Source organism: Anolis carolinensis, chromosome 6, assembly GCF_035594765.1.
Source record: "Anolis carolinensis isolate JA03-04 chromosome 6, rAnoCar3.1.pri, whole genome shotgun sequence".
Lineage (NCBI taxonomy): Eukaryota > Metazoa > Chordata > Lepidosauria > Squamata > Dactyloidae > Anolis > Anolis carolinensis.
In genome coordinates, this window is record NC_085846.1 from 21,623,806 (window position 1) to 21,638,354 (window position 14,549).

General features: G+C 39.2%; 1 protein-coding gene across 4 annotated transcripts in view; it reads right to left on the reverse strand.

The window, feature by feature from the left end:
* Positions 1 to 11,071: 11,071 nt before the first annotated feature.
* Positions 11,072 to 14,549, reverse strand: part of LOC100563157 (RNA binding protein fox-1 homolog 1-like) — a 39,215-nt gene continuing 35,737 nt past the window's right edge. For all 4 annotated transcript variants that reach the window (XM_008113559.3, XM_008113560.3, XM_008113558.3 and 1 more), the window contains one exon: positions 11,072 to 12,847. In XM_008113559.3, the coding sequence (XP_008111766.1) occupies positions 12,803 to 12,847 (45 nt within the window). In that variant the 3' untranslated portion in view covers positions 11,072 to 12,802. The remainder of the gene's footprint in view (positions 12,848 to 14,549) is intronic.

Genomic DNA, 14,549 nt, shown 5'->3' on the forward strand with positions numbered 1-14,549 from the left:
ATTAAAAAATATTGCATAAAATTACCTTCAGGGTATGTGTATAAGGTGCATATAACACATAAATACATTTTGTGTTTAGACTTGGGTCCCATTTCCAAAATACCTCATAAATATGCAAATACAGGTATTCCAAAATCCAACAGATTTCTCATCTCAGGCATTTCAAATAAGCAATATTCAATATGTAGTAGCAAGTACATATTCCTATTTAAATATACAAACAAATCCAGAATTCCAGATAGTCTAACTATACCTAAACGTTGTCTTTAAATTCTCCTGAAAGAAAAAGTAAATGTCCACATGGAGGCAAGACTGAGCACCCATCTACACTGCCATGTAAAATGCAGATTATGAGTCTACATATATGGCAATGTAGACTCATATAATCCACTTCAAAGAAGATAATCTGGATTTGATATGGCAGTGTAGATGGGGCCTGAGAAGCGAGAAAAACTAAAAGTAATAATCAAGCGCAAGCAAAGAGAGGGCAGGCAAGGAAGCATAAATAAAAAGCAATAAAATGATTGTACAAAGACATAAAATATAGAAAGCTAGAAGCAAAGCATAGGAGCAAGAATGGAAAAAAGAAGACCAGAAGGAAGAAAAGAGGAAAAGGAGCCAGAGATAAAGAATGAAGAGCAGCAACCAAAGAAGACGAAGAAAATCAAAAGGTAGAGGAGGAGAAAAAGGGAAAGAAGAAGAGAGGGAGGAGGATGAAAACAAAAAAGAAGAACAGGAGAAGGCAGAAGAGGAGGAAAAGGAAGAGGAGGAGGAGAAAAGGAGAAGGAGAGAAAGAAAGAAAGGACGATGGGGGTGAAAGGTAGAAGAAGAGTCCAGAAAGAAGAAAAAGAACAAGAAGCAGAGGCACACAAGAAGACAGAGAAGGGGAAGAAAGAAGAAGAAGAACTAGGATCAAAAACCAGAAGGAGGATGGAAGGAAAAGTGGGAAAGAAGAAGAAGAGAAAGAGGAATAGGATCCAAGGAAGAGGAAAAGGATGAAGAAAAGGAAGAGGAGCAGGAGAGGGAAAGCATAGCAGGTTAAACCACCAGCTTCAGTAAATCTTATCAATCAAAAGGTTGACGGTTTGAAGCCTGGGTTAGGGTGAGCTCCTGGCCTTTAGCCCAGTTTCTGCCTATCAGTTCAAAAGCAAAATGTGAGTAGATAAATAGGTACCACTTAAAAGCGGGGAGGTATTAAGGCACCCATAAGGATATGCCAGAAAAATGTGATCAAGGAGGAAGTTTACGAACAAAGCTCTTTGGCTGCGAGATGTAGCAACAGCACCCCCTCCCGCAATGGCTGAAACTGAGTACAAGCCTCCAAGATGCAAAAGATGGGAAAAGCCTATATATACCTCTATCTAAGTACAATTTTCTGTCTTGTCAGTGTATATATGTCATTGAATATTTGCTGCATATGCATGTTCTGTGATCTGCCCTGAGTCAACTTTGGGGTGAAAAGGGAGGAATATAAATATTGTAAATAAATTTTAAAAAGAAGTGTGTGTGTGTGTGTGTGTGTGTGTGTGTGTGTGTGTGTGTGAGAGAGAGAGAGAGAGAGAGAAGAAGAAGGTGGAGAGGGAGCAAAAAGATGGAGAAAGGGTGGAGAAAGGGGAAGAGAAAAAAGAACAAGAAACAGGAACACAAGAAAGGAGAGGAATAGCAAAAAGAAGATGAAGAAGTGGGAGAAAAAGAACAGAAAGAGAAGGGGGAAGAAAAAGAGCAAAGGATGATGTGGAGAAGGAGGAGGTGGAGCAACAGCAGGCAGGTAAGATGAAAAGAATGAAGAGGAGGAGAAAAAGGGAGTATGAAGAAAAATGGAGGAAAAATAGGAATAGTAAGGAAAAAAGGAGAAGCCAAAGAAGAGGAGGAATAAGAATATGGGGAGGGAGAAAAAGTTCAAGAGGCTGAAGAAAAAAAAACAGGATAAGAATAATATGGAGATGATAGAAGAAGAACAGCAGGAGGAAGAAGAAAAGAACAGAATTAGAGGAGGAAAAAGTAGAGAATGACAAGAAGAAAGAGAGGGTGAGAATAGGAGGAGTAGGAAGAAAAGAAGGAGAGGAGGAATAAAAAGGCACCAAAGTAAATGAAGAATAAGAAGAGGAGGAAGGAGAAGAAGGAGGAGGAATGGAAATAAGGAGCAGAAGGAAATAAAGAACAAGAGGAAGAAGGAAGAAAAGTCAAGAAAAAAAGGAGAAGAGGAGGAGGAAATAAAAACAAGGAGCAAAAGGAAATGAAGTACAAGAGGAAAAGGAGGAAGGAGAAGAATCCAAGGAAGAGGAAGAAGAGAAAACAGAAGGAAAAGAAAAAATAAAAAGAAGGAGAAGAAGGAAATAGAAAACAAGAGGAAGAGGAGGAATGAAGAGAATAAAAAGTCACGAAAGAGAGAGAAGGAAAAGAAAGAATAAAAAGAAATAACAGAAAGAAATGGAGAACAAGAGAAAGAGGAGGAATGAAGAAAAAGTCACGGAAGAGTGAGAAGGAAGAAAGGTTAGAGAAGGATGAAGTGAGAAGGGAAGAGGAGAAGGAAGAAGAAGAGTAGGAGGAGAAAAGAAGAAGAAAAAAGAAAATAGGAGATTGTCAATGAAGAGTAGGGAAAGAAGAACAGAGTGGGAGTAGGAGGAGGAAGTAGAGGAGATGGCAGAACAGGAAAAAAGAGGAATAGAAGGAGAATAGAGAGGAGAAGGAGGAAGAGGAAGATGGACAGGAGAACAAGTGAAAGAAGTGGATGAGGAGAAGGCCATTGAACGAGAAGGAAGAGATGACATGAAAGTAGTAGTAGGAAAAACAGGAAGAAGAAGAGGAAATTAAAAAAGAAGAGGAGAACGAATAAAAAGAAGGAACTAAAGGAAAGGAAGAACAAGAGAAAGAAGTGAGGAAAAAGAGGAAGAATTGTTGGAAATGGCAACCTCCCAAGCCTCTCACCATTTATTTGTTAATATATATATTTGCTAGCCTGTATTCTATATGTATGTTGATTTGTCAGTTTGACTGTACCTCTTTGGTGTGGGAGGGACTATAGGCATGTGATTGTACTGAACATGTTCAGACTCAGGACTCCATTTTGTATTCACTTTTGCATCAGACCTCAGTGGAGGTGGATGCAAGTATGTGTTTGGTCTTCAATAAAAGCAGGTGTTTCTGTCCAGACCTCAGTGGAAGTGGGTGCATGTATGTTGCTGTTTGGACTTCAATATAGAAGTATGCTTATGAACTTCAATAAGTACAAGTATACTTAAAGACTATAGGCTATTGACTAAGAATGATACCCTGTGTACTCAACACAGAGAAACTACATCCTACATAACTGAACTTCAATAAGAAATGTGCCTGTATGATGAATGAATCCAAGATGTTGTGAGTAAACAAGATATGTTATTTTCCAAAGAAGGCTTTTTTTTTGTCCCTGAGTGCATATTTTAAACAGAGGCTTCAAGGGAGTGTATATGTTTTGGGCAACTGCAACTGCAATTTAAAATTCAAAGAAACAACCATCCTCTGCTAACCAAATATATTTTTGTAGTGGCATGTCTTTATCCTTGGCAATTTAAAGACACGGTTCTTCAGTTTAACAGCTGAATTGCCTCTGTGCCATTACATGAATGTTTATGAATATCACTTGTTCAAAGGGTTGACTTCTAACAAGATCATGCTTTTCTTGACTGGTGTTTTTTAAAAAGGTAGTCTTCCACATGTTCATGGAGATTTACATTTGCCAAATGGATATGACATCATTTTTTCCTTTTCAAGAAGGTTATGACTACCATTTATTTCCAAAAGGACATGTGCCCGGAGATTGGGTGCAGTTATTTCCAATAAGAATAAGTAGAGGAGGAGGGAGAGAGAAAGAAGATGAGGAGGAAGGGGAGCAAGAATAAATAGAGGATATGGAGTAGAGAAATGAAGAGAATGAGGCCATCATTATATCATCCTATTCTTTAGGAAAATTATTAAAAATAGAAACTGCAAACTTGTCTGTGCATGTATGTGTTTGTATCTGTCTGTCTATGTGTGGGACAGTGAAAGAAAGAAGGTGCGTGTGTGAGTGAGGTAGCGTATTTACAAACAGCAAGAGATGAAAGACTGACAAGATAAGCATTCATTGAAAAGTGAGCAAGTAAGCAGACATTTCAAATGAAGTAAGTTCCTGAGTGAAATTGTATATGGAAGAGATAAATCAGAGAAAACATGCAATCATGATGAGAGAAAGACATGAATAAGCAACAAGCATCTCAATGAGCAAAAGGGAAAAAATCAGTCAGAAAACCAAATGCAAAATAAAGATCAGTGTCAGTTTTAGGCAAAATAGAAAAATTGCAATAGGGGAAAGCAGACAAAAAGAAGCAATAAGAAGTAAAGGATCAACAAGAAATAAGGAAAAATATGGGGAAAGGTGTAAGGGAAGAGAGAGGGTTGGCGAGGACAGAGTGAGGTAGACCGTGCTACTCAAAATGGTGGTCTGCACGCTGATGGCAAGGCATAAGCCATTAGCAGCTTGTCTGCAGTTGACTTACCAAGAATGTGTGCACAATGTGGCACAAGTATTGTACTGTTCCCAAGCACATGGGAAAAAACTGCCAATTCATGTAGCTTGAGATACATTGAAGCAGAGAGCATCTTTGGATTTTGGCTCTTGATCTATGAAGCATCCCTATCTTGAGATAAACCTTCTACAGATGCATATACAGTAGAGTCTCACTTATCGAACACTCACTTATCCAACGTTTTGGATTATCCAAGGCATTTTTGTAGTCAATGTTTTCGATACATCGTGATATTTTGGTGCTAAATTCGTAAATACAGTAATTACTACATAGCATTATTGCGTATTGAACTACCTTTTCTGTCAAATTTGTTGTATAACATGATGTTTGGGTGCTTAATTTGTAAAATCATAACCCAATTTGACGTGTAATAGGCTTTTCCTTAATCCCTCCTTATTATCCAACATATTCACTTATCCAACGTTTTGCTGTCCCGTTTATGTTGGATAAGTGAGACTCTACTGTATATTTTCCCATTTAGACTGACAAGTTGTAAGGGACACTGGAAATCTATGAAATTTAGATTCACATAAATTTGAATGTTCAATCCCAGATGTTGCTGGACTTTGACCCCCCAAGAACACTAGCAACATATGGTTAGAGATTCTGGGAGCTGCAATCCATCAATTTCCTGGTAGCCAAATATGGGGGTGACATCTCTAGAGCAAGACTTTTGTCAAAACAGAACCTGTAATTTACAGTACGACTACAGAATCCCTAACAATTTCAACCTCAGTAAAGGTGAGCCCACTACATCTATGGGTAGTTTATTCTATTCCCACCCACTAGTGTTGCCTTCTGCAGCAATAGAAAAAATACCTGCTCTACCTCTGATCAACTCCTCTTGCAATATGGGGAAGACACAACACGTGCATCATCTTCTGGCACTTAATAACCGGAAGGATAGTCAATTACCAAGCCATATAACCCCACTCCTCTTCCCTGAGCTGGATACAGTGCTCATTGGATAGTTTCTGGAACATCCTTGGCACATGTCATTGGAAATAGGGAGAAGGGAGGGAAGAGCTCAAACTGCAGTGGAAAATCTCACATTCCTTATCATTTGGAGGTGTTTCTATATGCAGACCCAAGTAGATAACTAGGGGGAACGTATTCTTTCCTCACAGATGTTGACATATCCTCACACCACATCCAGAATATTGAGAAATAGAAGCAAGCAAAAGTCAATACGAGAGATTAAAAAGCAAAGGGCATGCAAGCAAGAAGAAAAAGTGGGTAAGCAGAATGGTGCCAGAGAGGGTCAAACCAGACATGCATATGTTTGCCAAAACACACATCATTTTAACTATCACAATTTGGTGGGAGTAATCATCATGAAATCACGCAGAGCTTTACTCCTCATTATGCTCTGCTACAATGTGGAAGCTGGGATAGGGTAGAGAAAATAAAATAAATGGAAGCTGGGATGGCAATGGCAGGAAGACTTTTTTTTCTTGTGGCCATCACCCACACCATTTAGAGATGGAAAGGAGACCGCATCTCACTGTATAGCCAAATGAGTGAGTACATGCTTAGCAAACAGGCATGTCTTGTCTCAGCCTGAGTGATCAGAAAGCATGAAATGGAAGTGCAGGGCTGATAAGAGGGAAAGGAGCAACTGCATTATACTTCCAAAGAATACAAGCAAAGAGAGTAGAGGGCGAAAACAAAAGCCAAAACAAGAAGGGAGATGAAAAAATGAGCAATGGAATAGAAAGTGGAATGAGAACTTAGGGAGCAAGGAGAGAAGACAGAGAAGGAATGAAGGGAACAAAGAAGCAAGCAAGCAAGATGATGAGGATTGCTACAATTTATCCTACATTACAGTACGCGAAGCCCTCCGTAATCACAGATTTCACATCTAAGGATTCAACCTTCCATGGCTTGAAAATATTTTTTAAAATCCCAAAGGCAAATCTTAATTTTGCCATATTATATAAAGGATACCATGTCACTATGGGACTGTATATAATGAGACTTGAGCATCCACAGACTTTTGTATCCATAGGGGATTCTGGAAACAAACTCCAGCGGATATCAAGGGCTCACTGTACCTATTACTGTAATGTTATTGAAGCTAAGCATGATTGGGTCTTACCACTGCCTTGATAAGGTGGGGAAGGCAAATGTGTAGAAAATCCTATCTGCATACCACGATTGAAAAAGGGAAAGATATACGAATAACTAAAGGCTAACAGCAGATAGGAATTCATCTAAAACAAAAGAGTGGTACCCCTAATATGATCAACAGCAAAGCCCTGCTCGTATCACAAAGAGGTCCTACTGGAAGCCCTCGAACAAAGTAAAGTAAAGAGATCCAGAAAAAGTGGGATTGTGTCTGAATATTAAAAGTGGAGAAAAAGTATCCACGCTACATACTTGCGACAGTTTAATGCCATCTTTAACATCATGGTTCCATCCCATCAAATCCTGGGAGCTGTAGTTTGGTGGGATACTCATAATTGCTTTATTTATATATTTTATTTTTATCCTGTCTTTCTCCTGATGTCTACAGCTTTCGAGCTGTAGACTGTCGGACAGCCCTTTACCAGGGAATTCTTTGTACCTCAGCAAACTACAAATTCCAAAATGTAGGTGGGATTAGTAACCGTGGTATCAACTTGTGCATGTGCTATGCAGAAACACTGTCTTGTTCAGGAGAGAGAGAGGGAGGGAGGGAGAGATGAAAGACAGCGAGGTGACAAAGACTGGAAAAGATCAATGGAGAAGCAAACAAGTCAGAGCATAAGCAAAGATAAAGAGAAAAAAGCATGCTAAAGCCAAATTCATCATGTTATTCCCATTGTCATTTTTGCAATGGTAAAACTATTACTGTGCAATGTAGCTTTTCACCATCGCTTTCAATTGCCGGCCTTTTCGTCTGAATGTTAGACATAGTAGATTAGATAGAGTATTAAGAGGAAAGATGCCTGGTCATAAGAGAAGAGCAGACAGTGGCCTCCATATTTTTCATGCTGCAGTTACTTTGCACAGGATGATGAACATAACATGACAAATCAGGACCAACAATCAGGAGATCTGGAAAGCGTGCACAAAGAAAAGGATAGGAGAAGAAAGACAAGTGAACCGAGCAGGAAAAAACAAAAATGATGATAATGAAATGATAAAAAAAGCAAAAGTATGCAGAGTAAAGGCAGCAGGAGGATGAACTGATGAGAAAGGGGAAAAGACAGCAGAAAGAATGCATAGATTGAAAAAACAAGTAAAATAATATTGGAAACCACAAAGTATGTTACAAACATTTGCCCCAATATATATATTTAAAAATATAAATACGAACTGGATAGGATCCAAGTATAAAATGGAGGAATAAGTGGGAAGAGAAGCAATATAGTTTTTGCTTAACCCTCCAGACCTTTCTGTGATCAAAATTTCCTTTCTCACTTTAGCACTTCCCTTTTTTTTGGGGGGGGGGGATTACATGGAAAAAGAGTGATTCTGAGCTGAAAGGTAGAATTAGAGGAAGATTTCTTCCTCCCCTTTATTCTCTGTCTGATAATTTTTGGCAGAACTGACTTGGATCAGACAAGGCAAAAGAGAAAAAAGCAGCAAAGAAGAGGTGTACAAAAGCATGAGGAAAGCAGATATACAATTACAAGAATGACGAAGCATGCAAGACAGAATGCAAATAAAAACATGAGGAAAAAGCTGAGCAATTGCAAAGTAGAGCAATACAAAAGGAGAAATAAAAGCTTATGAACATGCAAAGAGAGAGAGGCAAAATCAAAGAGACATGCGCAAAGGAAGGAGTGAGGTTCGGAAATCTGTCCCCAATTTCTTTTAGGCAAAATGTCTTTGATTTGCTTGAAATCAGGCGGTATTTGTCTTGTAGTCAGTTCTCTGTTGAATACTATAAGGTGTTGCTTAGGAGCCATAATCAATTCCAGGTTCCTTGCAAAGCCATAGCTCAGTCTGCAAGCTCATCAAGGTAAGTGTTTCCAGAGATCTCTTACCCTATATATTTCTGTATACACGAGGTTGACTTATACACAAGTATATATGATACACCCCAGCTGAAGCTGGGACTCCAATGCTGCATGGAACACATATTTCTAATAAAAGGCTCCTTTTTACCTACAACAGACAGCAATGTGAATTAACTAAAACACATCCATATATAGAAGGCTGTCTCTATACATGGCTCAGAGCTTTAGCAGAGGTTCAGATCCATAAAGTACTATCTCAGCACCCTTCCGCAATGCCATATAACCCAAAATATCAAGGCAGAAAATCCCACAAGATCTGCTTTGAACTGGGTTATCTGAGTTCACACTGCCATATATTCCAGTTCAAAGCAGATAATGTAGGATTTTATTCAGCTGTGTGGAAGGGGCCTCAGAGGGTCTGAAGCTATAGTTTAAAAATATTTTCCCAGACTTTGCAATTATTTTTGGTTTTACTTTAAAGAATGGTCCAGAGGGTAACGTGCAAGATGAAAAGCCTTCCATGGAGCTGTGTAGAAATTGTGGCAGGTTATGTGCGAGGGAGATACAGTGATGCTTGTCAAAAGTGAAAAAAATATCCCCCAGGGTTGGGAGGAGAGATGGAAGAATGAGAAGAGAAAGAATAAGCAGCATAAAGCAAGATATCAATGAAGTGTTACTAAACATTTGTCCTAAACCTAATGTATAATTTATGCTAAGCAAAGACCATTTCCTTTGAGGGAAAATATAAAAATACGAGGTTACGAGAAACAGCATGTCGGAGGATTTTGGCAAGAATATTGGCTCATCTGAGGCTGTTCTTCACATCATCATTGGGAAAAAAAATCAGATAAAGCCTCCACTAGAGTTATAATTGAGACATGGGGAGATAGATTTTTGGCCAGACCACAGTCAACAGAAACTGCAATATGACCAAACACCGTTAAATTACCTGACTTGCAGTCCAAGCATACCGTAGGGTTGCCCTGGAGTATCTAGCAAATTCTTAGAGCATTTTCCCTGGGAGTTGGTAAATGAAACCATGGATATGGGATCCATGGTTACTCGATATGTTTGTGGGTATGTAAATAGTATCTGTCCAAAATGTGCATCTATTTTTGAGATAATAAGCAACGATGCCTCAGCTCTAATCCCTACCCATCACAATTGGTGTGCTCTGCAAAATGTCGGTAAATATTGACCATGACTTTCAAACTTCATGGTTATAAGGTCCAGGAGCTTGGTACTTTAATAGGGTAAACATGCATTCTTGAGTAGTTGGATGCTGAGCCTCAAAATCATCTGGTTGTAGGGAATGCCAGCATTTATAATGCCATGGTTGTTACACATTCCAAAAACAGATCATTTTGATTTTTCCTCTGCAAAGAGCAGTAAGAAGGTTTATGCTGCACTGTTTACCAATTTCATTTCAACTACACTCTCAGAATCATTTCACACTACACAGTTGTAGAATTGTCATTCCACTTTCAGTGCAGTGGCAGCATCCTCTGGGGAATCCCGTGATTTGCAATTTATGGCGGGGTACTTAGGCCCCTTCTATATCCCAGGATCTGATCCCAGATTATTTTCTTATCCCAGATTATATGGCAGTGGAGACTCACAGAATCCAGTTCAAAGCAGATAATCTGGGATTAGATCCTGGGATATAGGGCAGTGGACATCCAGCCTTAGGATGCTCAGTCTCAGAGATTTAGTCCTCCATTAAACTACAGACTCCAGGATTCCATAGGAGATTGAAATAGCTGTTCAAGTGGAACCATAGTGTGATAACTGTGTAATGTGAAAGGGCCATTAGGCTCTAAACAGTCATATGTGTGTTGATGGAATAATTTTCTTCCACTGCCACCTGTGGAAAAACAAATTTGGAAGGCTTCTAAATAAATACAAAAAAGAAGCCATTGTATGGGCCCTTCCAGACAGGCCCTATATCCCAGGATCTGATCTCAGGTTTTCTGTTTATCCCAGATTATCTGGCAGTGCAGGCTCATATCGTCCAGTTTAAAGAAGAAACCTTGGATCAGATCCTGGGATATAGGGCTGTTTGGAAGGGCCCCAAGTCTGTTTAACCGGAGGCAAACAATGGATGAACCAAAGCATGAAAGCAGCAATTGCCCTTTTCTAAGGCCCCTTCTACACTGCCATATAAAATCCAGATTATCTGCTTTGAACTGATTATGTAGCAGTGTAGAAGGGGACTAAAATCTGCATTTCTCTAGTCTCAACCTTGTAGTCTCTGTCAACTAAGAGTGGAAAGCTGGATGCAAGTATAGTTAGTTCTTTATTTCCACAAATTCAAACACCCATGGCTTGAATTTTTTTAATTCCAAAAAGCAAACTTTGATTTTGGTGTTTCATATAAGGGACACAATTTTACTTTAACATTTATATGATGGGATTTGAGTATCCCATTATATAAATGGACATCTAGGTAGGTCCTGGAACTAACCCCCAGCACGTACCAAGCACCACCTATAAGCCAATGGTCTGGACAAGGAAACGAGGACAAATGCAGCTACAGAGAAGGAGGAAGAGGAAGAAGAAGAGGCAGAGTAAGAGAAGTTAGCCAGAATCAGGATTTTATTACAGTAACAAGAAAACAGTGAAAAGAACAAGCATCTATTTAGAAGGATTTCCCTGAGATATTGAACTATGAACAGAGCAGGAACAATGCCACGGACACTCAAAACCAGATACAGGTGTGAAGCAAATTGATAGGAATAGAAACAGATTCTGCTTTGGGATCAGCAGCTTTCAGGGGGAAATGAAAGTACTTAAGATGAAGTCTAATAGACTTTTCTTTTCTTTTCTAACTGCCTTAAAATAAAATCCTTAGGGTTCAGTCCTGCACTAGATCACATGCTTTACGTGTTAACACTTTTTCCTCTTGGACAGAATTAAAAGTAAGAATTGTTATTTATAAATAAAACATTATTGTTTTAAAAATATAATTATTTAAAATGATAATAATGATGCATTAAAAACATTCCAAACGTTTTCACAGAAAAATGAAGCTTGATTCAACCACTGTCTGTCCTGAACTGATACCCAAAGCAGAGCTAAAACATAGGACAGAACACAATAAAAGAGTGTAGTGGAAGCACAGCATTAAAGAGAGAAATATCACAAAGCAATCAAAGAGAAGAAAAAGTAGAGGGAATGAGAGAAGCAAGGGAAGAACTCCAGCTGGTTTTGAATGACACGATCTCTATGGCAGGGACAGGAAACCTTTGGCTCTCCCAGCAACAACTCCAAACTTCTATCAGCCCCAGTCAGCATGACTGATGGTCAGGATTGGTGGCAATTCCTGCCCATCACCTTCTAAGGTCTCAAAGGTGTCCATTTCTACCATATGTCATGTCTGTCACAGAAAATATTAACTAGGGAAACAGTTGTTACATTTCCCTGAGAACTGTAGGCAATGTTTTCACACTAAAGTTCCCAGGATCCTTTGGAGAAGCTGTTACTGATAGAAGTCTGTGATATATGCAAGCATAAATTCAGAGTCTGAGTTTAAAATAGTTAATTGTCATAGTACTCCACACAGAAGCACCAAAGTCAAAAAACTGTCCTGTTGGGCACAGACCGATTCATAGACAGTACATTACTCCCTACTTGAATTTCTCCCAGGATTCTTAAGTTTGTGCCATGATAGTTGAATACATGGGAAATAGGTTTTAAACTGTGATTGGAGCCTGCAAAAACCATCTTATCTCTGAAGCATCTCTAAACATACTTCAGGTGATCTCATGCTCAAGGATGTGGTTGAAACATAGTGACTTTGTTAGCTTTCCAACTCTCCCCAACCCCAGGCACCATAATTTTTAAATTAGAGATCAGAAAAGTTATCTCTTTTGGACTACAGCTCCCAAGATTGTCTAAATTCTTACTCCCTCAAGATGGTGGATTCTGGGAATTATTTAGTCCCAAAAGGAGGCTATTCTAAGATTAGGTTTTAATCCAGTGCACTTTGCTGCTCCCAAGATTTGTAAACTAGCAGTGACTTTGCAACTTATCAAATTTTTCTGCATCCAACTTTGTCCGACAGCACAATGCGAGACGTAATTTTGAAACTGAGCGGGATTAGGAGAGACTCCCAATTTTTCCTCTGTCCAGTCGCAGCAACAGTGTATGATGGTTTGGCAGGGATTTGCACCAAGCACCCACCTCCCCGCCTCTTTTCCTTACACATGAACACAGACACACACACACAGGTTCTTAGTGCCAGGTCCCACCATCTATGCCAACAGTTCACAGGCATTTCCTAGTTTCTTAGCACCAGCGCTTGGTCCTTCAGTACGGAGTGAATCGATTGCATCCTCCTCGGTACAAGCTAGCCTGCCAAATAGAGAAGACATATGCATGTCATGGGAGCATGATATTTAGAAGTAGGTTGTGGGGCATAACAGTCATAATAGGGAAGAGATTTCAAAGTCCTAGATACCCTTACCTCCCGAAGCAGCACATTTATGTCATACCTAAAAACGTTTGACAGATAAAAACTGGGATGCATGTGGCCAAGCATCAGTCTGTGGTCAAGATGGCAAGACTTACTATTAAGTAAAACACACAAGTCATGAAAGGATGTAGCACTTTACTTTTGACTATAGGAAAGGGCAATACTTCATTCCCTTCTATCTCCTTGCTGGATTCATTGAATGCAAACTACTTATGCATTTGAAGTCAGACTGCAACAACAGAAGTTAAGTCAGGATGAAAAGGTAAAATGGGAGGATGGAAGAGAATCCGGGGCATTTTAAAAGCAGCTGCAAAAGTGGAATTACAGAGGATCAATCAGAACTGTCCCTGCCAAATCAGGGTAGTTGGTAGTTATGGAATATAGCTGCCTCACTATTCATCTGTTCTGCTTTTCTCTGAATTCCACATATTAAGCTGTGAGATCATCTACCATTTTAGAAACATCAGTCTGAAAAGTACCATGCACATTTTGGCTAACTTTGTGTCTGGCTTTATCTATGAAAAAAAGTTCCATTCACGGTTCCAGTCAGTCATGCTCTTATTCAGGATACACAAGGCTTTCCATCTTCCTACCTAAATAATCTTCTTGCTTTACTTGGCTGCTGAACATCCAATTTCTCATTCAGCTGTTTGGAAACTCCTGCCCTTAAGTTTTTGCTCTCTAAAGTTTTGTTCTCTTCCACGCATTAGATTTTTCTGCAGTCTTCTGATACTTTCCCCTCTTATGTGTGGACGGTATCATGATTTCTAGCTAGTTAAGGCAGGACCATTTTCAAACTCTGTCATGTTGCCCATAAACATGTATATACATGCTTATAATAGTTCCCAAAGTCTCAAAGATGGTGCAAACGGAAAATATTACATAAGAACGTGCCTACAGAAAATATAACATGCTTGCAATTTGTCAAAAAAAAAAATCCCCATTTTTATCAGCTATTTTAAAAAATATCCCAGTTTTTTATTCTCTTCCAATTTCCCCTCTTTTTTCTCAGTTTACTTCAGTTGCAGCAAACTGAATTCAAAGTGCAAGAGAAATTTGCACTCCATTAACTCAGCAAGGGAGGGAGAGAAGGTAGTTCAGGCGAAAGCAAACTGCAACAGCTTCTCCTAGTTTGTGTATTCTTTCTCATTAATAACTTTTGCCATCTTGACTGTATTGGTGTTGTTTGACACACATATTCCAGTTTTTATCTGTGAAATGAGGGGGGATATGAAAGATCTTCAAGATGAATTAAAAGGTACAAATGTGGGAAAGGGAACAGGACATAGTACTGCCTGCCATCTTTGTCCTCCTTCAGTTTTCATATATGCTTCTTTTAGGAAAATGCATGGTTTTCTTCCTCTTGTAGCTTTTCTTCTAAGGATGTTGGGGAATTTCCATTTTTAGGTGGGGTGAAGAAGTAGGCCCATTGGGATTTACTAAATGGCCAAGTGCAACACACAAAGAGGAATCTCTAATAGGATCAAAACAGAGTTATAAAGGTGGGAACAACAATAGTGTTATGAAACATCGGAAGACCCTTAATAGGCTAGTAAACATTGCCATCTGCAGGACATTTTA